General features: G+C 44.3%; 1 protein-coding gene across 1 annotated transcript in view; it reads left to right on the top strand.

Annotated features, from left to right (window-relative positions):
• The window catches only part of LOC137562088 (serine-rich adhesin for platelets-like), a 61,298-nt gene that overhangs the window by 32,553 nt on the left and 3,653 nt on the right, over positions 1-25,092 (top strand). Inside the window, exons 7-8 of the mRNA XM_068273425.1 lie at positions 12,318-12,392; positions 21,841-21,900. Of these exons, the coding sequence (XP_068129526.1) occupies positions 12,318-12,392; positions 21,841-21,900 (135 nt within the window). The remainder of the gene's footprint in view (positions 1-12,317; positions 12,393-21,840; positions 21,901-25,092) is intronic.

Raw genomic sequence — 25,092 nt, 5'->3', positions numbered from 1 at the left:
GATGGCGCTAATATACATATAAACGAACTTCTCTATATTTCTCTAATATAGAGAAGTTTGTTTTCAATATTAGCCCCGCCCCCGATGACGTCACGCTGCCACCACCGCTCTGCTGCTGCCACCACGGCTGCGCTGCTCTAACTGGCTGCCGGGTCCCCGGAAGAATAGCGGGGACATGGGGGATCCCGGCGGCCAGGGAAAGACCCCACACTGCCGGGGAGAGAGGCTGGAGTCCCGCTGCGCAGCGAGATCGCGCACGGGACTCCAAAACTACAGGTAAAGCTCTGCAATGCATACCCCGACCTGAGCTCGGGATCACCGCTAATAGCTTCTTTTTTCTACCCCGAGCTCAGGTCGGGAAAACCGGCAAGGAGGTTAAAGGAAACAAATCTTACCAATAAAAATATTTAACACAGCGTTACACAGCGCTCAGATGAATATACCCACAATTACCAATATGGTTCAAGGATGTATTTAAATAATCAATATGATTTATATATACAGTACATAACTAAAAGGGTTCCTATGTTATAGACAGTCCTACGGGTACGCTTCTGAAACAAGGCTTGAGTTAGTCCTTTCTTATCAGTAGTATTTCTCCTCCAGAAGCACTCCACCATAGACAACAATGCTGTCACCACCACCAGGAACACCCTAAAGGATCCTCACTCACCAAATAAGGTGGGCCAGCAATGACATTGGCCTTATCTCGCCTCTGGGGTATTTGATAGGCTCCCCACACCCTGTGGCAGTCAGATGCTATCCAGATATCACCTCTCCTTTCTTCCTGAATGTGACCTCAATGCAAACAAATGCTATCATTGCGCAGGCATCATAGCTTAAAAGGGTATTTATTAAAAAAGGTTCCACTCACATGTTACAGGTAGTTGGTAAGCCTGTGGAGTGTTAGGATACCAGCACACGGCGGCCAGCCCGGGAGGCCGCACGGGGTGGAGCCCGTTCCTAACACTCCACAGGCTTACCAACTACCTGTAACATGTGAGTGGAACCTTTTTTAATAAATACCCTTTTAAGCTAAGATGCCTGCGCAATGATAGCATTTGTTTGCATTGAGGTCACATTCAGGAAGAAAGGAGAGGTGATATCTGGATAGCATCTGACTGCCACAGGGTGTGGGGAGCCTATCAAATACCCCAGAGGCGAGATAAGGCCAATGTCATTGCTGGCCCACCTTATTTGGTGAGTGAGGATCCTTTAGGGTGTTCCTGGTGGTGGTGACAGCATTGTTGTCTATGGTGGAGCGCTTCTGGAGGAGAAATACTAATAAAAATATTTAACCTAAAGGACAACTGAAGTGAGAAGACTATGTAGGCTGCCATATTTATTTCCTGTTTAACAATACCAGTTGCCTGGCAGCCCTGCTGATCTATTTGGCTGCAGTAGTGTCTGAATCACACCAGAAACCAGCATGCAGCTATTCTTGTCAGATCTGACAATAATGTCAGAAACACCTGATCTGCTGCATGCTTGTTCAGGGTCTATGGATAAAAGTATTCAGAGAATTAGCAGGATAGTCAGGAAATAAATATGGCAGCTTCCATATACCTCTCCTTATAGTTGTCTTTTAACCATTAAAGGATACCCGAAGTGACATGTGACATGATGAGATAGACATGTGTATGTACAGTGCCTAGAACACAAATAACTATGCTGTGTTCCTTTTTTTCTTTCTCTGCCTGAAAGAGTTAAATATCAGGTATATAAGTCTCTGACTCAGTCCTGACTCAGACAGGAAGTGACTACAGTGTGACCCTCACTGATAAGAAATTCCCCTTTTTATCTCTCTCTTGCTCTCAGGAGCCATTTTCTGCTAGGAAAGTGTTTTATAGTTGGAATTTCTCATCAGTGAGGGTCACACTGTAGTCTCTTCCTGTCAGAGTCAGGACTGAGTCAGCCACTTACATACCTGATATGTAACTCTTTCAGGCAGAGAAAGAAAAAAAGGAACACAGCATAGTTATGTGTGTGCTAGGCACTGTACATACACATGTCTATCTCATCATCTCACATGTCACTTCGGGTATCCTTTAAATATTTGTTTTACTACCTCCATGAACTGTACAATGTAATGTAAACAATATGTCCATGTTTTAATTACAGCAATCCCAGCAGACATAACATCTGCGGAGGGAACAGCTACATCATTTTCCAGCTCACGTGATGTGACGTCAGGTGACTCTATTCCCACCGAGACTTCTGGTATGACATTATTCAAACTAGACAGATTTATGGAAATAATAATTACAGTAAATAATAATCATAGAGATTATACATACACTGGTATGTGGATTCACACATATTAGGCTAGGTGCACACACAGCAGAAATGCTAGCGTTGCAGAAAACGCCACGTTTTTTCTGCTAATGAAAGTCTATGGGCCGCAGAAAAAAAACGCATATAAGAAACGCATATGCGTTTTATATGCATTTTCAAACCTGTGTTTTTAAAAACGCTGGTTCTGTTGCATAGTATTCATAGACGCATCAATCATGCACATAATGAAAGTCAATGGAAACGCAATGGTATGCATTTTCATGCGTTTTCCATTTGATTTTCTATGTGTTTTTTGAACAAAGAATGTTTTATGATGTATTTCGCTTCCTGTTGTCTTCCTAATGATCAAAAGAAAAACGCTTGAAAAACGCATGAACTGTGTAATGAATAGCGGAGATGCCGCCGCATGGGAGAGCGGCATGGCGGCTATTTTCGCGTTCCAGCCGGCGGCTGTTGCCGCGCAGCAGCGTGATGCTGCCTTGCCTGGTCCTTCTAGTGCACACAGGTTGAGAGCTACGCGCGCGCGCGCCAGGCGACAGGTCCTTTATGCTGCTAGAAGGGGAGTCAGCTGATCATGCCAATCAGCTGACTCCGGCTGTGCTCCGGATTGGCTGGGTGACTGGGGCGGCGCTGTGGAGCGCTTTTAGTATATATAGGACTTGCTTGTCACTTGCAAGTTGTCTGCTGTTGCGAACATTACGTGTGAGCGCTCAGACCCCACAGTGTGTTAGAACCAGCCGGAGCTGGGAATTCACACTGAGTCAGATTCCATTGTTAGCTTTAAAAGGACTATTGCTTGTTACTATCATCTGTCAGACTAGCTCCCAGGTGTTGAGACCAAGGACCTCACACCTAAGACTAGGAGATTGCTATATTGTTACTATCATCTGTTAGACTAGTTCCCAGGGGTTAAGACCAAGGACCTCACACCTAAGACTAGGAGATTGCTATATTGTTACTATCATCTGTTAGACTAGATCCCAGGTGTTGAGACCAAGGACCTACCACCTAAGACTAGGATTGAGAGAGATTTCTGCTACCTGTTATGACCTTTGGCTTTCCTGACTACTATCCTGTTCTCTGATTCGGTACTTCAGCCCATCTGATTACCTGTTGCCAACATTGCCTGTACCTGGATACCGAATCAGTCTTCTGTACTTTGTCTGTCCGTTTGTTGCCGACCTGGCTTGTCTGACCTTTCTGGCTGTCACCTAGTCCCTGGGTGATCAGCCTTACTGTATACCTGTGACGCCTGCTATTCAGGTGATTATTAGCTGCTATATCAGGCCTATGGTCACCAGCTCCATTGGAGACCATCGTGCAGCACAGTCAGTGGGTCTCTACCTTTCCAAGGTCCACTGGCTGCAGTACAGTCTGATTCCCTGCCTCTCAGAGAATCCTTGGCTGCAGTACAATCTGATTCCCTGCTCCTCAGGGAATCCCTAGCTGCAGACCAATCATCATCAATATTACTCCAGACAGTGATCCCTGCTCCTCAGGAATCCACTAGCTGCAGTACAGCCTGATTCCCTGCCCCTCAGGGAATCCTAGGCTACAGAAGTGTTTGTATCTCCCGCTTCTCGGGAGATAATCTCTCCAATTACTGTTGCACAAAACACTATATCACATTGGGCAGCACGGTGGCGTAGTGGTTAGCTCTCTCGCCTTGCAGTGCTGGGTCTCTGGTTTGTATCCCAGGGCACTATCTGCAAAGAGTTTGTATGTTCTCTCCGTGTCTGCGTGAGTTTTCTCTGGGCACTCCGGTTTCCTCCCACATTCCAAAAACATACAGATAAGTTAATTGGCTCCCCCTAAAATTGGCCCTAGACTACAGTACTTACACTACATAATATAGACATATGGCAATGGTAGGGATTAGATTGTGAGCTCCTTTGAGCAACAGTTAGTGACAAGATATATATATACACTGTACAGCGCTGCGTAATATGTCGGCGCTATATAAATAATAATAATAATAGTTGGGTGTCCTGTGTCTCACTATACTAGTATTATTGGTGATTCTGCAGATCACCAATAATCAGAAAATCTGTTCTTGCTGACACCAATCGTTACAAACTGCAAACGCAGTAAAACGCACCCAAAATGCTTAAACACATCTGCGGAAAAAACGCTAACGCAAACGTACCAAAAATACAGTGAAAACACAACGAAAACTCACACAACAGTAACATAAAACATGACATAAAACACAGCCTTTCACGCTATGTTATGTGTGCTCCCAGCCTAAAAGTGTTCTCAGAAAAAACTCCCATTCATTCACTGAAAGTGCCAGGATTGGATCAGCTTATTTGCATAGTTGTTGTAATATCTCCTTCCCAGTGGCATAGCAACAGGGGATGCAGAGGTTGCAGCCATGCCAGGGCCCCTGGACCCGAGGGACCCACTATGGGCCCTCCTTCATCCATCTTACTAGTGTTTTATTGGAGTTATGCTGGTAAAGAATGCCTCTATATGTGCGCTGAATAGTGGTAATCCTTAAAGAGAGCCCGAGGTGGCCTAAAAAAATGCAAAAAAAAAGGAGGCTACCTGATCCGCGGGGCTGAGTGGATCCGGAAGCTGCAAAAACCACCGCTCCCGTGGGCTGCAATGGCCCACTTTCATCTTTGTGACCCCTGGGTCATGTAACTGCACTGAGAGACTGTGTGTCTCTCATTGCATGCAGGGAGGCGGGGGAGTGGCAGGGGGTGTGGCCAGGGAGAAAGAGCTGCCCAATGGCAGCTCTGGAAACCATGCAGGAACGCCCCTGGTGGGTGTTTTAAACAGGGAATTCCTCTCCCCTGTGTTTACCTCCGAGTTAGCGATAAATGTTGTAGCAAAACTTGTGGGGCTATAGCGTGGCTGTGTGTGTGTGTGGGGGGGGGGGGGCAGAGTGCGGCGGGTGGGAGAAACAGAGCCATGTCATTAGGCAGTGAACATGGCTCTGTGTCCCATCTGCCCCCCAAAGATCCACCTCTGGTTCTCTTTAACAAACGGTTTCCTTGCTCTAATTAGACTTCTCTGACACTGCAGCTGTCCTTGGAAGGTTTTGGGGCTTCATATCAATAGAATGCTTAAGGTCCCGTGCAAAACTCACTCCTTTCCTTTGCTATGCCACTGCTCACTCCCTGAAATTATCAACCCCACATGTCTAATTTAGTTAGTCAAAGCAAACAGTATAAATCTCTCTCTGAATGAGCTCTCCAAAAAAGATGCAAAGCCCTCATGGATGGCTCAAGTGTCAGAGGAGATTGCATGGAGATCCAAGTGCCTGGCTAAGCAAAGTGAAAGTTATGTATCTGTTATCTATTAAGGCATTCCTCCCAACTTTTTAAGATGAGAAAGAGGGACACTTAAGTCACGCCCCTGCCACACCCCTGATCCCACCCCCATCACACCCCTAGTCATGCATACCATAAAGATTTCATAAGAAAAAATATGTTGTTTTATCATTCAAACCACACGGGTCCTTTCTATCCTGGTTCATTTTCCTTCATATTAACATTTTAAAATTAGTAATATATCAATGTAAAGGATGAGAATAAAGTTTAGAGTCAATCAAACACATTTTTAGTAGAGAAATATATATATATTTACATAGAAAGAGGGACAAAGAGGGACAAAGTCCTGAAAGAGGAACAAATGAGGAGTAAAGAGGGACAGAGGGACAGGGCTCCCAAAGAGGGACTGTCCCTCCAAAAGAGGGACAGTTGGGAGCTATGTATTAAGGGTGTAAACATTCTCTGCTAAATAAGTGTTAAACCTGATATCAAGGCAGTCTAAAGGCACGTACACACACCGTATTTTTACAAACGACAGGTCCGTCAGACCCTATCGTTCTGCTGACAGTAGCACATGAGTACAGGCTGTCGGCAGACTGATAAGATTGCTTTTGATGGATCTGCTGAGAGGATCATTCTTCCGACAGCCTGTCCTCACATGCCGCTATCGGCAGAACGACCGCCCCGCGGGAGGGTCTGAAGGACCCATTGTTTGTTAAATACAGCGTGTGTACGCGGCTTAAACATCTTTCACTATACCTTTCTGAAACGTATGCAAATGAACGCATAGCTTTTAGCTCTGATTTAAAAAAGGAAAATGATTTAAAAAGGAAAAATGCTTACACGGTTGTAAAATAATACTTAGAATAGGGGTGGCTCTAGGCTCATAGTGGCCATGGGCAGAGAAAGAATCAGTGGTCCCTTTACCAATGTCAGCATGGTATCTTATGCACAGTAAATGACCACGTCCATCGCAGAAACTGCATAGCCGCCTTGTACTCATGACCCAAATGTTTAACCAGGTAGTCCCTAGGTTAGTGCATGTGAGCCCCCCCCCCGGGAATGGTGGCCCTATGCACGTGCACAGATGACACATGCCTAAGCCTGCCCCTTCTTAGTAATTATTTGTGCATTGCTGTTTTGTAACACTTGGTTATTGATAGTTTTCATTTAAATACATACATTTAACATTTCTTCCATCCAGAGTAAAATACACCATTTTCACAATATTAACACACAATTACTACTTTTTACAAAGAGATGTACTTAATTTTATATTGGGCCACAAGAGACATGGCATAGCTGCCAAGAACTTTTATTTAAATAAAACAGGAGACACGACAGACCCTTATCTACACAACTATCACTAAGTGCCCCCAATTAGCTGTTCCTGTGATTAATGCAAAAGAGCAGACCCCATTTATGTCGATATTGAATCTACTCTTATCACCTTATCTACTCTTCTGCCCTGCCCCCACTCAACCGAAAGGTGGCCATACACTGGTCGGATTTGCCATCAGATTCGACCAACAGATAGATCCCTCTCTGATCAAATCTGATCAGAGAGGGATCGTATGGCCACCTTTACTGCAAACAGATTGTGAACCGATTTCAGCCTGAAACCGTTCACAATCTGTGGAGCTGCCACTGCTGCCGCCCCCCCCCCCCCCCCATACAATACCTATTCCCCGCTGTCTTCTTCTACGCTCCGGGCTCCAGACCGTTCCTGCAGCTACTGAACTTCCTGCCGGGGGAAGTTTAAACACTAAGGGCGCTCTACTGTTTAAACTTCCTGCCGGGAAAGGAAGTTTTGTGTAGCTGCAGCCGGTCCGGAACCCAGCGCGGAAAGAAGACAGCGGGGACCAGGGGACTCGCGCCGGGCGGAACAGTTAATGTATACCCGCTGTATTCGACGCACTCCCGACCCGCCGGCGATCGAGAAAAATATTCCGCACGGATGGATTGTTGGAAATCGACGGGAATGATCGATTTTGTACAGAAATCGATCGTTCTGTCAGCGGTGTGCACGGCGATTTCACAGCCGATTCGTTCACTGTGAAAATCGGCGGGAAAATCGTTAGATGTATGGGCCCCTTAAAGAGACACTGAAGCGAAAAAAAAATGATGATATTATGATTTGTATGTGTAGTACAGCTAAGAAAAACAACATTAAGATCAGATACATCAGTCTAATTGTTTCCAGTACAGGAAGAGTTGAGAAACTCCAGTTGTTATCTCTATGCAAACAATCCATTAAGCTCTCTGACTAACTTATGCTGGGAATACACGGTTCGTTTTTGCCTTCGTTTAAACCTTCGATTCGTTCGGTAAACGAATCGAGTGTTGAAAACGTATGTGAAAATAGTCATAATCTCATTATAGTTTCGATTAATAGACCCCAAAAACGAACGACTAGTGATCGAACATGTTTGATATTATCTCTCTTTATCCATCTAATCGAGCCATTGGTAGGCTTGATGGCTGTTCAGATCGATTATATATTCGTTTATGCTAGTCCGTCCCTGTAAAAAGGGATTTTCGTTTCGTTTCTTTGCAGCCTTCGATCATTGGAAAAACGAAACCATCAGAATCGAAAAAAAAAACGAAACCGTGGGTGGTGATATTAACCGTATGATCGATTATTTCGGGATCGAAAAGGACAAAAGGCACAATCGAAACGAAGGTTTAAACGAAGGCAAAAATGAACCGTGTATTCCCAGCATTAGTCGTGGAGAGGGCTGTTATCTGACTTTTATTATCTCAACTGTAATTGAACTGTTTACTTTTCCTCTGCTAGAGGAGAGTTCATTACTTCACAGACTGCACTGAAAGACTCATTTTGAATGCTGAGTGTTGTGTAATCTGCACATATTATAGAGTGATGCAATGTTAGAAAAAACACTATATACCTGAAAATAAAAATATGAGAATATTTTCTTTGCTGCTAATCTTCTAGTAATTATTCATAGTACACAACCAATTCACTATATCATATATTTTTTTTCGCTTCAGTGTCTCTTTAAGCCTTCGACCTAAATCGATACTTTAATCAGTTTTAGGTGAAAATCTATTGAAAATGTATTTTAAGAAAATCAATTTGGAAATTGATTCCCTGCTGATTTGATTGCTCTGATTGAATCTGCTGGTAAAATTGATAAGTGTATGGGCACCTTAAGTATCACCTCTCCAGGTCTATATTTGTAGTCCACATGGCAATAGGGTATTAGCAAAGGAATTCCCTTTTCTAATCTCTTGAGGAATCCATCCTGCAAGACAAAGAAGGCGAGGAATTGAAGAACTACTTAAGACAATTAGTGTTGCTCTCCGCGGTCTCGTGATCACAGGTAACCCGTGATCACGAGCTGCTTTTAATGATCACAAGGTCGGATTCTGAATTCGTGATCGGCTCTCGATCACGGATTCAGTTCCAAATGCACTCGTGATCGTGGTCCAAATCCAACTCGTGATCACGGATTACCTGTATATAGCCAAGCCCCCTTACATGCTATAAACACCAAATTTGCAGGATACTGTAACGATTGGTGTAGCAACACAGATGCCTGGTTATTGTGTGATCTGCAGTATCACCAATAATCCAGACACTATACCTGATTATATGGTGATCTGCAGGATCATCAATAATGCAAGTATAGCAAACAGGTATACTGAAGTGTATAGTGCTTGGTGCAACTAGATAACTGATCAGTTTGACAAGACCTCACCAGAGGAGCTGGTGGGTACTATCAGTTAGAACCTCACCAGTGACAAGGGCTCACTGGTGGTGAGTGGAGTGGTCAGACAGACTAGGTTTTCGGCAACAGACAGGCAGGTGCAGTACAAAATCGGCAGGCAAGAGAATAGAGATAATCAGGCAGAGTCAGCAACAGAATCAGAGGGGCAGAAGTACAGAATCGATAAGCATGAGCAAAGTCAGAAGTGAGCCAGAGTCATACACAGTGACAGAATATCAAGTAATATACAATATATAACAATCCTAGTCTTGTGTGAAATCCCTGGTTTCCTCCCAGATCAAAGCACACCGGATACTGTCTAAGGTCTGAGCGCTAACACGAAGTATTCATGACAGCAGACAGATTGCGAGTGACTCCCAAAGGCTTAAGAAGCAGAGGAGACCCTACGGCCACGCCCACTCCATTCAACCAATCAGTAGCGCCGTGAGTCTCCACTGACGTCAGCCGACCGGCAGGTTAGCTGACGCGCCTCCTCCCAGCATAAAGGTCCTGTCCGTGCGTGCCCGTGCGATACAGCAACTCTATGAGCTACCGACAATCTCGTCATCGGCGTGCTACTTGCCGGAGGAACGGGTGAATTGCCCGGCAAGGAAACCGAAGCAGCTGCGGAGGCACTCTGGCTCCCCGCAGCTGCCTTTTCAGGAAATGTTACAGATACGTTAAGTAGAACAGTGGGAACAAGGGGACATTTTTCAAAAAGACCTTATAGTTTTTGAAAAAAATCAATTCTAAAGTTTCAAAGGAAAATAGTATACATTTAAATACGGTAAATGACAGTTAATGTATTTACCACATTTACATGTATACTTTTCTCATTTGAAATGTCCCTTGAAACTTTAAAATCGATTTTCTCAAAAACTATAAGGTCTTTTTGAAAAAAATGTTTTCTCTTGTTCCCACTGTTCTAAACATATCTGGCAAATTTGGTATATATAGCATGTAAGGGGGCTTTGTTATTAACCGCTAAAGTCAGTTTTTAATCACAAATACTTTTTTTATTTCAAACTTTAAAATCGATTTTCTCAAAAACTATCAGTTCTTTTGGATTTTTTTAAAAGTTGTAGCCACTAATCATCTTTATAATCCATGTAATTTTGGTGATTGTAGCATGTATGGTGGCTTTGCTATTAACGTTAAAGTCAAATCTGTGATCACGGATTCTACAGTGGGTTGCAAAAGTATTCGACCCCCTTGAAGTTTTCCACATTTTGTCATATTACTGCCACAAACATGCATCAATTTTATTGGAATTCCACCTGAAAGACCAATACAAAGTGGTGTACATGTGAGAAGTGGATCGAAAATCATACATCATTCTAAACATTTTTTACAAATAAATAACTGCAAAGTGGGGTGTGCGTAATTATTCAGCCCCCTGAGTCAATACTTTGTAGAACCACCTTTTGCTGCAATTACAGTTGCCAGTCTTTTAGGGTATGTCTCTACCAGCTTTGCACATCTAGAGACTGAAATCCTTGCCCATTCTTCTTTGCAAAACAGCTCCAACTCAGTCAGATTAGATGGACAGCGTTTGTGAACAGCAGTTTTCAGATCTTGCCAAAGATTCTCGATTGGATTTAGATCTGGACTTTGACTGGGCCATTCTAACACATAGATATGTTTTGTTTTAAACCATTCCATTGTTGCCCTGGCTTTATGTTTAGGGTCATTGTCCTGCTGGAAGGTGAACCCCCGCCCCAGTCTCAAGTCTTTTACAGTCTCTAAGAGGTTTTCTTCCAAGTTTGCCCTGTATTTGGCTCCATCCATCTTCCCATCAACTCTGACCAGCTTCTCTGTCCCTGCTTAAGAGATGCATCCCCTGAGCATGATGCTGCCACCACCATATTTGACAGTGGGGATGGTGTGTTCAGAGTGATGTGCAGTGTTTGTTTTCCGCCACACATAGCGTTTTGCATTTTGGCCAAAAAGTTCAATTTTTGGTCTCATCTGACCAGAGCACCATCTTACACACAGTTGCTGTGTCCTCCACATGTCTTGTGGCAAACTGCAAACGGGACTTCTTATGCTTTCTGTTAACAATGCATTTCTTCTTGCCACTCTTCCATAAAGGCCAACTTTGTACAGTGCATGACTAATAGTTGTCCTATGGACAGAGTCTCCCACCTGAGCTGTAGATCTCTGCAGCTCGTCCAGAGTCACCATGGGCCTCTTGACTGCATTTCTGATCAGCGCTCTCCTTGTTCGGCCTGTGAGTTCAGGTGGATGGCCTTGTCTTGGTAGGTTTACAGTTGTGCCATACTCCTTCCATTTCTGAATGATCGCTTGAACAGTGCTCCGTGGGATGTTCAAGGCTTTGGAAATCTTTTTTGTAGCCTAAGCCTGCTTTAAATTTCTCAATAACTTGATCCCTGACCTGTCTTGTGTGTTCTTTGGACTTCACGGTGTTGTTGCTCCCAATATTCTCTTAGACAACCTCTGAGGCCCTCACAGAGCAGCTATATTTGTACTGACATTAGATTACATACAGGTGCACTCTACTTAGTCATTAGCACTCATCAGGCAATGTCTATAGGCAACTGACTGCACTCAGATCAAAGGGGGCCGAATAATTACGCACACACCATTTTTCAGTTATTTATTTGTAAAAAATGTTTGGAATCATGTATGATTTTTGTTCCACTTCTCATGTGTACACCACTTTGTGTTGGTCTTTCATGTGGAATTCCAATAACATTGATTCATGTTTGTGGCAGTAATGTGACAAAATGTGGAAAACTTCAAGGGGGCCGAATACTTTTGCAACCCATTGTATATGTAATCACGGCTAAAATCTGAGTCGAATTCGGAGCTCCGATTCAAATCCGAATCACTATCACGACGTATCCGGATTTCGAATCTGCCGTGGCCGGATTTACTCGAATTTGTGATTGGGGGTGTCCGAGCATCACTAACGATCATTAAATAATTGTTTTTAATACATCCATGACCTGTACAATATAATCTAAAATATATGTCCATGTTTCATTTACAGCAATCCCAGCAGGTGTGACAACATCTACAACTACAACTGATGGGCAAGATGATCCTCCTTCCACCTCAACAACTGGTAAGGCCCTATTTAAAACATACAACTATATGGAAATAATAATCATCATCATCCTTGAAATTATATATACAGTATCTCACAAAAGTGAGTACACCTCTCACATTTTTTGTAAATATTTTATTCTATCTTTGCTTTGGACACCACTGAAGATATGATGTTGTAATACAATTTAAAGCAGTCAGTGTACAGTTTGTATAAAAGTGTGCATTTGCTGTCCCATCAAAATAACTCAATACACAGCCATTAGTGTCTAAACCAATGACAACAAAAGTAAGTACACCCCTATGAGAAGAATGTCAACATTCTTGTGTCAATATGTTGTGTGCTTCAGCACTGCCTTAACCACTTCACCACTGAGGGGTTTTACCCCCTGACCACCAGAGCAATTTTCACCTTTCAGCGCTCCTTCCACTCATCCGTCTATAACTTTATTATTACTTATCGCAATGAAATGAACTATATCTTGTTTTTTCCGCCACTAATTAGGCTTTCTTTAGGTGGGACATTATGCCAAGAATTATTTTATTCTAAATGTGTTTTAATAGGAAAATAGGAAAAAATGTTCAGTCTTCGGCCATTATAGTTTTTAAATAATGCATGCTACTGTCATTAAAACCCATGAAATGTATTTGCCCTTTTGTCCCAGTTATAAAACCGTTTAAATTATGTCCCTATCACAATGTTTGGCGCCAAATATTTTATTTGGAAATAAAGGTGCATTTTTTTCAGTTTTGCGTCCATCCCTAATTACAAGCCCATAGTTTATAAAGTAACAGTGTTGTACCCTCCTGACATAAATATTTAAAAAGTTCAGTCCCTAAGGTAACTATTTATGTATTTTTTTTTATTGTACATTTTAAAAAAATTTTTTAATTACAAAAAATAAATAAATTGGGAGTGTGGGAGGTAATGAGTTAATTTTTTGTGTAAAAGTAATTTATTTGTATGTGAAAAATTTGTAGGGTGTAGTTTTACTATTTGGCCACAAGATGGCCACAGTAACTTTTTGTTTTAATGCGACCTCCAAGCGTCCTTCCGGAAGCTTGGAGGAAGTACTTGGAGGCTGGGTAAGTGTGCATCTTTTCACAATAATCGCGCTGCTCATCGGAGAGCAGCAGATCATTGCGGGGCTTAGATCAACGAACGGGAATGGTTTTTCCGGTTCATTGATCTCCGGGCGAGCGGGCGGCGGCGTGTTTACTAGCGGCGGGCGGCGTGTTTACGAGCGGGAGCGCGGGCAGTGGCGGGAGTGCGCAAAGTACGGATTTCTCCGTCCCTGGGGGTTAAAGGATGGAAAAAGGGACGGAGAAATCCTTACGGGCAGGGGGAAAGTGGTTAAAGGGAACCTAAAGTGAGAAGGATATGGATTTTTCCTTTTAAAATAATACCAGTTGCCTGACTCTGCTGCTGATCCTGTGTCTCTAATACTTTTAGCCACAGCCCCTCAACAAGCATGCAGATCAGGTGCTCTGACTGAAGTCAGACTGGAGTAGCTGCATGCTTGTTTCAGGGGCGTGATTCAGCTATTACTGCAGCCAAAGAGATCAGCAGGACTGCCAGGCAACGGGTATTGTTTACAAGGAAACATCCATATCCCTCTCAGTTAAGGTTCCCATTAAAGTGTACCTGAACTCAGAACTTTCCCTCTTCTCTAAAAGATAAGCAAGAGCATAATAACTTTTAAAGAAAAAAACATTTATTTGTTACACCTGATACAAATCCTGCAATAAAGCTGCCTACTTCCAGCTTTCATGGAAGCAGATATATTGTTAACATCCTGTGTTTAGCAATTAGCTTCTCTGTCATGGCAGTCAGCTGACACAGGTGAGAGATCAAATTACAACTTGTGATTAGTCACAGATGAGAGGGTATTAGACAGGCTAAACTCTCTAAATGCATACCGGGTGCATTTATCTCTGTTTTCCTTCTGTCCTGTGCAAGAGTTCAGCTCCACTTTAACTAGGCATTCAGTTCACTAAACCTTCACAGGTTGCCACTGGAATCCTCTTCCACCCCTCCATGATGATGATATCACAAAGCTGGTGAATATTAGAGACCTTGCCCTCCTCCCACTTCCATTTGAAGATGTTTAGGGTTTAGGGTTAGGACATGCTTGGGATATGCTTGGCCAGTCCAGCACCTTTGATAATAATTCTAACATTCATATAGCATAGAGTGGAGCTATCAGATACAGAGCTAGGACCAAACCTGTTGTTTGTCTTAAGGTCCGTACACACGCCGGACTTTAGGCAACGACGGGTCCGTCGTTGCCTCCCGCTGGGTGGGCGTGCCAGCGACAGTCCGGCGTGTGTACGCTCTGTCGTCAGACTGATACGGCTGTTCCTGAGCGATCCGCCGGGCGGATCGCTCAGGAACAGCCGTATCAGTCTGACGACAGAGCGTACACACGCCGGACTGTCGCTGGCACGCCCACCCAGCGGGAGGCAACGACGGACCCGTCGTTGCCTAAAGTCCGGCGTGTGTACGGACCTTTACTCTCCTAGCTTTCACAAACTAATGTTAGCTGCATGTTCACATAGGCAGGGACGTAACAATAGACCCTGCAAGGGATGCAGCTGCAGGGGAGAGGGGCGGAAGCTACAGGGGGCCCTGTGGGGCAGAAGTTTATTTTCCCTTTTGTGAGAAACTGACAAGTAAGGGCACAAACAGAAAAAGTTTTCTGCTCTCTGCCCAATTGTTCTAATGACTGTGTCTGCAAAGATTTGTAGATGTACCTATCCAGTGTGCAGCAGGCTCTTGTGTACAGTACCCAGCCCCCAACCTCGCTAACCCTCCCCAAGTGCTGTGTACTGTAGTGATGCTGGAAGAGTCTGCTGATCCAGTTCTGCTCCAGGGTAATTGATAGAAAAAATGTGTGCAGTGTTTCGCTGCTGTCTGTTTTTATCTGCATGGGGAAAACACATTCAAGTGTGCACTAGCCAATTGAATAACATTGATTCAATTGGTTTGACAAATTTCCATGTAGCCATCCTCTAAAATAAAAACCCCTTTGTCTGTGCGTCCCATCCCTGCACTTCCTGTGTGTGTGTGTCCTGTGTTTTGCACTACTGCGCATTTGCAGGGAGGAACGCAGAGACCAAGGAGAGCTTAAGGGAGGACGGGGCCAGAAAGGGCGGGCGCACGGCTGGTGCATGGCAGGCGCGCGCATGTGCGGTGACTGTGCGGTGGTGGCGGCAGTCACGAGGAGGTTGAGAGGGAAGGAAGGGGAGGGGAGGAGAGAAAGGCGGGGTTTAAACACAGACCTAAAGCCCGTTTTTAAACGGGCTTAGGTCTACTAGTATCTCATAATCAGGGCCGGTTTAAGCAACAATGGGGCCCCAGGGCAAAATAAACCTGGGGGGGCCCCCAACAGATACCCCAGAACAAAAATCGGCATTAAGGGACCTTTTTACAGCTTGTATAGCACCTTTTGCAGCTGGTATAGTCAGGGTGTGAAGTCCCAATCGGTCGGAGCTCCACATTCTGGCTACCCCAGCCTGCATGGGGGACATGGGGTTAAAAAGTTTCAGGAGGGGGGGCGCCACATAATTAAAAAAAAAAATTCCCACACTCTAAACATAAAAAAAAAATTGGGAGAATAGGAAAAAATGGCAGGGATCTTCATACAGCCATATTGCGGCTGTATAGCAATCCCTGGCCAAAGTGCTGCGGCTGCGTATAGACCCCCTGGAAACCCCGTCAGGAAATGTATTGCTTTTTCCTTTGATACATGTAAAATTACACTACCGTTAGGTTTGCTACTAAAAGTGACATTTACCGCATTTAAAAGTATACTTTTTTCCTTCAAAACTTTAAAATCGATTTTCTCAAAAACTATAAGGTCTTTTTGAAAAATTGTTTTTTCTTCTTATTCCCAATGATCTCCTTAACATTTCCTTCAAATTCAAGGTTTTTAGCATTTAAGGTGCTACTAACCGTTAAAGTCGGCGGCTTTTAAAATGTGTATTTGGATGGAAGCAAACAACTTAACCAATTGCCGACCGCCTTAAGCTGGGCCCAAACGACCGCAATACGCCCATCGGCAGTGGCGGCGGTGGGCGTGGTTATGCGGCGATTGCGTCATTCGTGACGCGATCAGCCACCGGCGACTGGCTCCGCCCCCCTTGCGCTGTAACCTGCCGGCCCGCCGCACGTAAAGTGTATAATAGGCTTTGTAATGTATACAAACCCTATTATACAGGCTGCCTCCTGCCCTGGTGTCCGAGGGACCACCAGGGCAGGCTGCAGCCACCCTATGTCGTACCCAAGCACACTGATTCCCCCCCCCCTGCCCCCGATCGCCCACAGCACCCCTCAGACCCCCCTGCCCACCTCCCAGACCCATGTTTACACCCAATCATCCCCCTAATCACCCATCAATCACTCCCTGTCACTATCTGTCAACGCTATTTTTTTTTAACCCTAAACTGCCCCCTGCTCCCTCCTGATCACCCCCCCACCCCTCAGATTCTACCCAGACCCCCCCCAGACCCCGCCCCTGTGTACTGTATACCTCTATCCCCCCTGTAATAACCCACTGATCACCTGTCAATCACCTGTCAATCACCCATCAATCACCCCCTGTCACTGCCACCCATCAATCAGCCCCTAACCTGCCCCTTGCGGGCAATCTGATCCCCCACCCACACCAATAGATCGCCCGCAGATCCGACGTCAGATCATCTCCCAAGTGCAGTGTTTACATCTGTTCTCTACCCTAAACACCCACTTATTACCCATCAATCACCCATCAATCACCCCCTATCACCACCTGTCACTGTTACCCATCAGATTAGACCCTAATCTGCCCCTTGCGGGCACCCAATCACCCGCCCACACGCTCAGATTGCCCTCAGACCCCCCCTTATCAATTCGCCAGTGCATTATTTACATCTGTTCTTCCCTGTAATAACCCACTGATCACCTGTCAATCACCTATCAATCACTCATCAATCACCCACTGTCGCTGCCACCCATCAATTACCCCCTGTCACTGCCACCCATCAATCAGCCCCTAACCTGCCCCTTGCGGGCGATCTGATCACCCACCCACACCAATAGATCGCCCGCAGATCCGACATCAGATCACCTCCCAAGTGCAGTGTTTACATCTGTTCTCTACCCTAAACAACCACTAATTACCCATCAATCACCCATCAATCACCCCCTATCACCACCTGTCACTGTTACCCATCAGATTAGACCCTAATCTGCCCCTAGGGCACCCAATCACCCGCCCACACCCTCAGAACGCCCTCAGACCCCAGCCCTGATCACCTCACCAGTGCATTGCTTGCATCTATTTCCTTCCTCTAATCACACCTTGAGACACCCATCAATCACCTCCTGTCACCACCTGTCACCCCCTAGCACACCTACCCATCAGATCAGGCCCTAATTTGCCCTGTGTGGGCTCCTAATCACTCGGCCAAACCCTCAGATCCCCCTCAGACCCCCTTCCGATCACCTCCCCAGTGCATTGATTGCATCTATTTTCCCCTCTAACCACCCCCTGAGACACCCATCAATCACCTCCTGTCACCCCCCTAGCACTCCTATCCATCAGATCAGGCCCAATACAACCTGTCATCTAAGAGGCCACCCTGCTTATGACCGGTTCCACAAAATTAGCCCCCTCATAAACCACCTGTCATCAAAATTTGCAGATGCTTATACCCCTGAACAGTCATTTTGAGAAATTTGGTTTCCAGACTACTCACGGTTAGGGCCCGTAAAATGCCAGGGCAGTATAGGAACCCCACAAGTGACCCCATTTTAGAAAAAAGACACCCCAAGGTATTCTGTTAGGTGTATGACGAGTTCATAGAAGATTTTATTTTTTTGTCAAAAGTTAGCGGAAATTGTTTTTTATTGTTTTTTTCACAAAGTGTCATTTTTCACTAACTTGTGACAAAAAATAAAATCTTCTATGAACTCACCATACACCTAACAGAATACCTTGGGGTGTCTTCGTTCTAAAATGGGGTCACTTGTGGGGTTCCTATACTGCCCTGGCATTTTAGGGACCCTAAACCGTGAGGAGTAGTCTAGAAAACAAATGCCTCAAAATGTGAATAGGACATTGGGCCCCTTAGCGCATCTAGGCTGCAAAAATATGTCACACATGTGGTATCGCCGTACTCAGGAGAAGTAGTATAATGTGTTTTGTGGTGTGTTTTTACACATACCCATGCTGGGTGGGAGAAATCTCTCTGTAAATGGACAATTGTGTGTAAAAAAAAAATCAAAAATGTGTCATTTACAGAGATATTTCTCCCACCCAGCATGGTTATATGTAAAAATACACCACAAAACACATTATACTACTTCTCTTGAGTACGGCGATACCACATGTGTGGCACTTTTTTGCACCCTAACTGCGCTAAGGGGCCCAAAGTCCAATGAGGATTTCACAGGTCATTTTGCGACATTTGGTTTCAAGACTACTTCTCACGGTTTAGGGCCCCTAAAATGCCAGGGCAGTATAGGAACCCCACAAATGACCCCATTTTAGAAAGAAGACACCCCAAGGTATTCCGTTAGGAGTATGGTGAGTTCATAGAAGATTTTTTTTTGTCACAAGTTAGCGGAAATTGATTTTAGTTGTTTTTTTTCACAAAGTGTCATTTTCCGCTAACTTGTGACAAAAAATAAAATCTTCTATAAACTCACCATACACCTAACGGAATACCTTTGGGTGTCTTCTTTCTAAAATGGGGTCACTTGTGGGGTTCCTATACTGCCCTGGCATTTTAGGGGCCCTAAACCGTGAGGAGTAGTCTAGAATCCAAATGCCTCAAAATGATCTGTGAATAGGACCTTAGGCCCCTTAGCGCACCTAGGTTGCAAAAAAGTGTCACACATGTGGTATCACCGTACTCAGAAGAAGTAGTATAATGTGTTTTGGGGTGTATTTTTATACATACCCATGCTGGGTGGGAGAAATCTCTCTGTATACGGACAATTGTGTGTAAAAAAAATCAAACAATTGTCATTTACAGAGATATTTCTCCCACCCAGCATCTGTATGTGTAAAAATACACCACAAAACACATTATACTACTTCTCCTGAGTATGGCGGTACCACATGTGTGGCACTTTTTTGCACCCTAAGTGCGCTAAGGGGCCCAAAGTCCAATGAGTACCTTTAGGATTTCACAGGTCATTTTGCGACATTTGGTTTCAAGACTACTCCTCACGGTTTAGGGCCCCTAAAATGCCAGGGCAGTATAGGAACCCCACAAATGACCCCATTTTAGAAAGAAGACACCCAAAGGTATTCCGTTAGGAGTATGGTGAGTTTATAGAAGATTTTATTTTTTTGTCACAAGTTAGTAGAAATTGACACTTTGTGGAAAAAAAAACAATTAAAATCAATTTCCGCTAACTTGTGACAAAAAAAAATCTTCTATGAACTCACCATACTCCTAACGGAATACCTTGGGGTGTCTTCTTTCTAAAATGGGGTCATTTGTGGGGTTCCTATACTGCCCTGGCATTTTAGGGGCCCTAAAGTGCCACACATGTGGTATCGCCGTACTCAAGAGAAGTAGTATAATGTGTTTTGTGGTGTATTTTTACACATACCCATGCTTACTGGGAGAAATATCTCTGTAAATAGACAATTGTGTGTAAAAAAATAAATAAATAAATAAATTGTCATTTACGGAGATATTTCTCCCACCCAGCATGGGTATGTGTAAAAATACACCCCAAAACACATTATACTACTTCTCCTGAGTACGGCAATACCACATGTGTGGCACTTTTTTGCAGCCTAACTGCGCTAAGGGGCCCAAAGTCCAATGAGCATCTTTAGGCTTTACAGGGGTGCTTACAATTAGGCACTCCCCAAAATGCCAGGACAGTGAACACACCCCACACATGACCCCATTTTGGAAAGTAGACACTTCAAGGTATTCAGAGGGGAGCATAGCGAGTCCGTGGCAGATTTCATTTTTTTTTTGTCGAAAGTTAGAAGAAATGGAAACTTTTTATTTTTTGTCACAACTGTGTCATTTTCAGCTAACTTGTGACAAAAAATAAAATCTTCTATGAACTCACCATGCCTCTCACTGAATACTTTGGGATGTCTTCTTTCCAAAATGGGGTCATTTGGGGGGGATCTATACTATCCTGGAGTTTTAGCCCCTCATGAAACATGACAGGTGCTCAGAAAAGTCAGAGATGCTTCCAAATGGGAAAATTCACTTTTTGCACCATAGTTTGTAAATGCTATAACTTTTACCCAAACCAATAAATATACACTGAATGTTTTTTTTTTTAATCAAAAACATGTTTGTCCACATTTTTCGTGCTGCATGTATACAGAAATTTTACTTTATTTGAAAAATGTTAGCACAGAAAGCTAAAAAAGTCATTTTTTTGACACAATTCATGTCTTTTTTGATGAATATAATAAAAAGTAAAACTTGCAGCAGCAATCAAATAGCACCAAAAGAAAGCTGTATTAGTGACAAGAAAAGGAGGTAAAATTCATTTAGGTGGTAGGTTGTATGACCGAGCAATAAACCATGAAAGCTGCAGTGGTCTGAATGGAAAAAAAGGCTCTGGTCCGACTCCTTAAGGGGCGAAAAGACTGTGGTCCTCAAGTGGTTAAGTTATAAAAAAATTTTAAAACCTCCAAAGACTGTTTCTGGCCACAAAAGTGATGGAAAATGTGTTTCAATGGGGCCTAACACCTGGACTGTGCCATGCCAGAGGGGGATTCATGCCAAAAGTCCCACCAAATTACGGAGTTAACACAAAGTCGGGTTTTAATCCCTAAAGGGCATAAATCACATTATGCACAGCTCTGGGTGTCAGTGGGCTGAGGAATGTCTCACACAGAGAAATTCAATAGTACTATCAGAATTTAGTGTAATAATAATGAACTGGAGTGGTACTGGGCCTGCAACTTAATGAGGAAACAGCAGTAGTGTGCACACAGCTCTGGGTGTCAGAGGGCTGTGCAGTGTCATACACAAAAAAACACAGGAGACCGATGTACTAGCCTTTAAAAGGGCTGTTTGCTTTCCCAGCAAGTGAGGAACAAGAGCACAGGCCTAGCTAATGCTCTCCCTACTTATCTGCAGCAAGTCTGTCCCTGCTCTCAGTAACAGTCAGCAGCCAGCAGAGAATAAATCCAATATGGCCACTGCAACTGCTTTGTGATAGGGGGGTGGGAGGTCCAGGAAGGGGTGCTAGCTGATTGGCTGTCATGTGTCTGCTGACTGTGAGGTAAGGGATCAACGTTTAGCTCAATGATGATGTATAGCGGGTGAATCGAACACGCCAAATGTTCGCTGTTCGTCGCAAATGCGAACAGCCGATGTCTGCAGAATACTGCTCGCCGGCGAATTATTCGGGCCATCTCTAATAAGGATCAAAAGATACATTAACATGTAAACTGTAATGCTTATGCTTTTCTTTATGCTTTTCTTTTTAGGTATCCAATCCTCAACCATTGATCCATGTCTTACAACCATATGGAGTTCACCCTCTACGAGTATGTGGGCACTTTTCTTTGTATTTGTTGAATTTTTAAGTAACTATAGTTTTGTAAAAGGGCGCTTCAAAGTGTCTCAGTATCCCCTTAAGCAGCTAAACCAAACAATTACTCTGTGAAAGCGTCAATCTCACTAATATTATAAATGCAAAAGTGTGGATGTTTGTTATGCAATCACGCAACAATATCTGAACGGATTTTAATGACATTTGGCACACACATGGTACATTACCTGGAATAACATACAGGATACTTTTTATTCCCATAAACAAAAAGTGGGTGGAGACAAATACACATTTCACTGGGAAAATGTAAACTCCACCCATTTTTCTAAATATTAATCCCAGTCACCCAGTGACCAACTGGGTAAAGACTGAGAAGCTCACCATTAACAGTGTAAGAATGGCTGCAGTTTACATTTTCCAAGTACAATTTGTATTTGTCTCCGCCCACTTATGACATGGAATTGCTTGGGTATGTATTTGGTTGATTTTGGCTGTGCCCACTTTTTCTAACCAGAACACACTATTACTCAATTACTCAATGACCAAGTTTGCGAGCTTTGCGGTCTTTGGCATCAATAATTTGCTTTGAAATGAAACAAATCTGATTGGCTGTTTGTGGCTCCACCCCCTTTTCTGAATTTGAACTCCAGGCAGTCACCCAATGACCAACTGTACCAGGTTTGAGGCTTGAGCCATTAACAGTTAAAGAATGGCAGCAATTAAATATTTCCCTTGAAAATCTATAGGTGCGTTTTGATTGACTTTTGTAGGCTCCACCCACTTTTCTGAATATGAATCCCAATTACTCAGAGACCAACTGTGCAAAGTTTGAGAACCCTGCCCAGAGCAGGGACAAGGTCCAACAGCACCCAAGGCTGAGACATCAAAGTGCGCCCCTCCATCCCTCCCACTCCAGCTGTCACACACTGATTGCTATTAGACTATGACCTTAATCTCCCAACCCCTTAATCTCTAGTTATCCGGCTTGCAGTCACTGCCATGCATAGCCTTTTCTTATTTCTCTCTGCTTCCAATACAATAGGGGAATGATAGCTGAGTGAGTTTTGTGCCCCTCCTACACTGTGCCCTGAGGCTGGAGCCTCTCTCACCTCTGCCTCGGCCCAGCCCTGACCCTGCCATTAATAGTGTAAGAATGGCTGCAGTTTACATTCTCCCTGTGAAATTTGTATTTGCCTCTGCCCACTTTTTGGTTATGGGGAAAAAAGTATCCTACAGTATATGTTATTCCAGGTAACGTACTACCGTATGTGTGTGCCAAATTTCATTCAAATCCGTTCAGCCATTTTTTGCGTGATCGAGTAACAAACATCCAAACATCCAAACATCCGAACTTTCCCATTTATTATATTAGTAAGCCTGTAAGCATCCCAGCCTGCGTGTCTGCAGTGATTCATTGGATGCAACTGCAAGGGCAACAGTACAGAGTTCCCAGTACTGTACAGATGCATCTTTCGGCAGAGTGATGTATTTGTATAGCATTGGGGCCCATAACTGTCGCCCCGCCATTGCAAGTAATCATTACAAGTGGCAATTATTAAAGGTGTATTAACAGGTAAAGGCATGTACAGGGTTTTGTTTTTTTGATGTGATTATGTCACTTTAACTCTTTTTCCACCTAACTTTAATAGATGATTGCTGCTGTAGTAACAATTACTTACTTTTAACCACTTGCCGACCGCACACTTATACCGTGCGGTGGCAAAGTGGTAGCTGGAGGACCAGCAACGCACATCTGCGTCGCCAGGTGCCTCCCTAATTAATCAGGAAAGGCCGCTTGCGCGAGCGGCGGTTTCCTGTTAGATCACGGAGCGGGTCTCCGTGAATAGCCTGCAAACCGCTGATCGCGGCTCGCAGACTAAATGTAAACGCAGGAGACGTATGTCTCCTTTGTTTGCATTGAACGGCGCTGCTGCGCAGCAGCGCCGTAAGGCAGATTGACGATCCCCGGCCAATCAGCGGCCGGGGATCGCCGCCATGTAACAGGGGACATCCTGTCACAGGCTGCACAGGACTGATAGCGTCCTGTTCAGCCCGGATCACCAGGGGGGACAGGTAGCAGAGGGAGGGGGGAATTTCGCTAAGGAGGGGGGCTTTGAGGTGCCCCCCCGCAACACCCAGGCAGGCAGGAACGATCAGATCCCCCCTGCACATCATCCCCATAGGGGGGAAAAAAGGGGGGCGATCCGATCGCTCAGCATGCCACCTGATCTGTGCTGGGGGCTGCAGAGCCCACCCAGCACAGATCATACAAAACAGCGCTGGTCCTTAAGGGGGGGTAAAGGCTGGGTCCTCAAGTGGTTAAACAAGCACATGCATATGCAGGAGTGCACATGTGCGGCAGTGGATGGTGGCTTTAAATTCAGAACATAGATTCTTTGTCCATGAGCACAGCAGAGGACATTTTAAGACATAGAATATAAATCCTGGAATATTAACTACTTAATTAAAGATATATACACATGTTTAATAATGTTCTTTACAGTAACCCAAGTCTGTACAATTGTCCCATTATAGTTATTTATTCTGACAAGAGAATCCTTGTGTATTCCAATTAACTATTAAAGCCAACTGTTTAGTTAAAACTCAAAGCTGCGGTCTACTTGCATCTGATGGTGATGGTAGCCTGGTTGATGACAAGTGAGCCTTCAGGGTTAAAGTAAACCTTTCACTAGCAGTGGCTTAATGGAACTCTGATGTAGCAGAGAAGTAGTATGTCACTTCTCTATAATGGTGATTGGTTATAGTTGTAGTACCACCATTATTAACCACATCTGAATGCTTGCACACATAAGGGCAGTTAGCACACATGTAGATTTGGTGTAATTAGTTTGAGCACTTCTGCCCTCTAAACTTGTAATGCCTAGTCTAACATACCCCCCACGCTCCCTTAAAGAGACACTATAACGAGAAAAACGTCCCCTGGGGGGTACTCACCTCTGGAGGGGGAAGCCTCAGGATCCTAATGAGGCTTCCCCCGTCCTCCTCTGTCCCACAGGGGTCTCGCTACAGCCCTTCAAAGCCGGCGCAACAAATCCGACAGCTTGTTCAATATCTACCTTTCCGGGCTCCGGCGGGGGCACGGTTTCGGCTCTTCTGACGGAGATAGGCGGAAATAGCCGATCTCCGTCGGGTCCGCTCCACTGCGCAGGCACAGGAGGCTTTCCCC

Source organism: Hyperolius riggenbachi, chromosome 3 (assembly GCF_040937935.1).
Source record: "Hyperolius riggenbachi isolate aHypRig1 chromosome 3, aHypRig1.pri, whole genome shotgun sequence".
NCBI lineage: Eukaryota > Metazoa > Chordata > Amphibia > Anura > Hyperoliidae > Hyperolius > Hyperolius riggenbachi.
The sequence above is the reverse complement of the archived record's forward strand: the minus strand, read 5'-3'. Positions and strand labels throughout refer to the sequence as shown.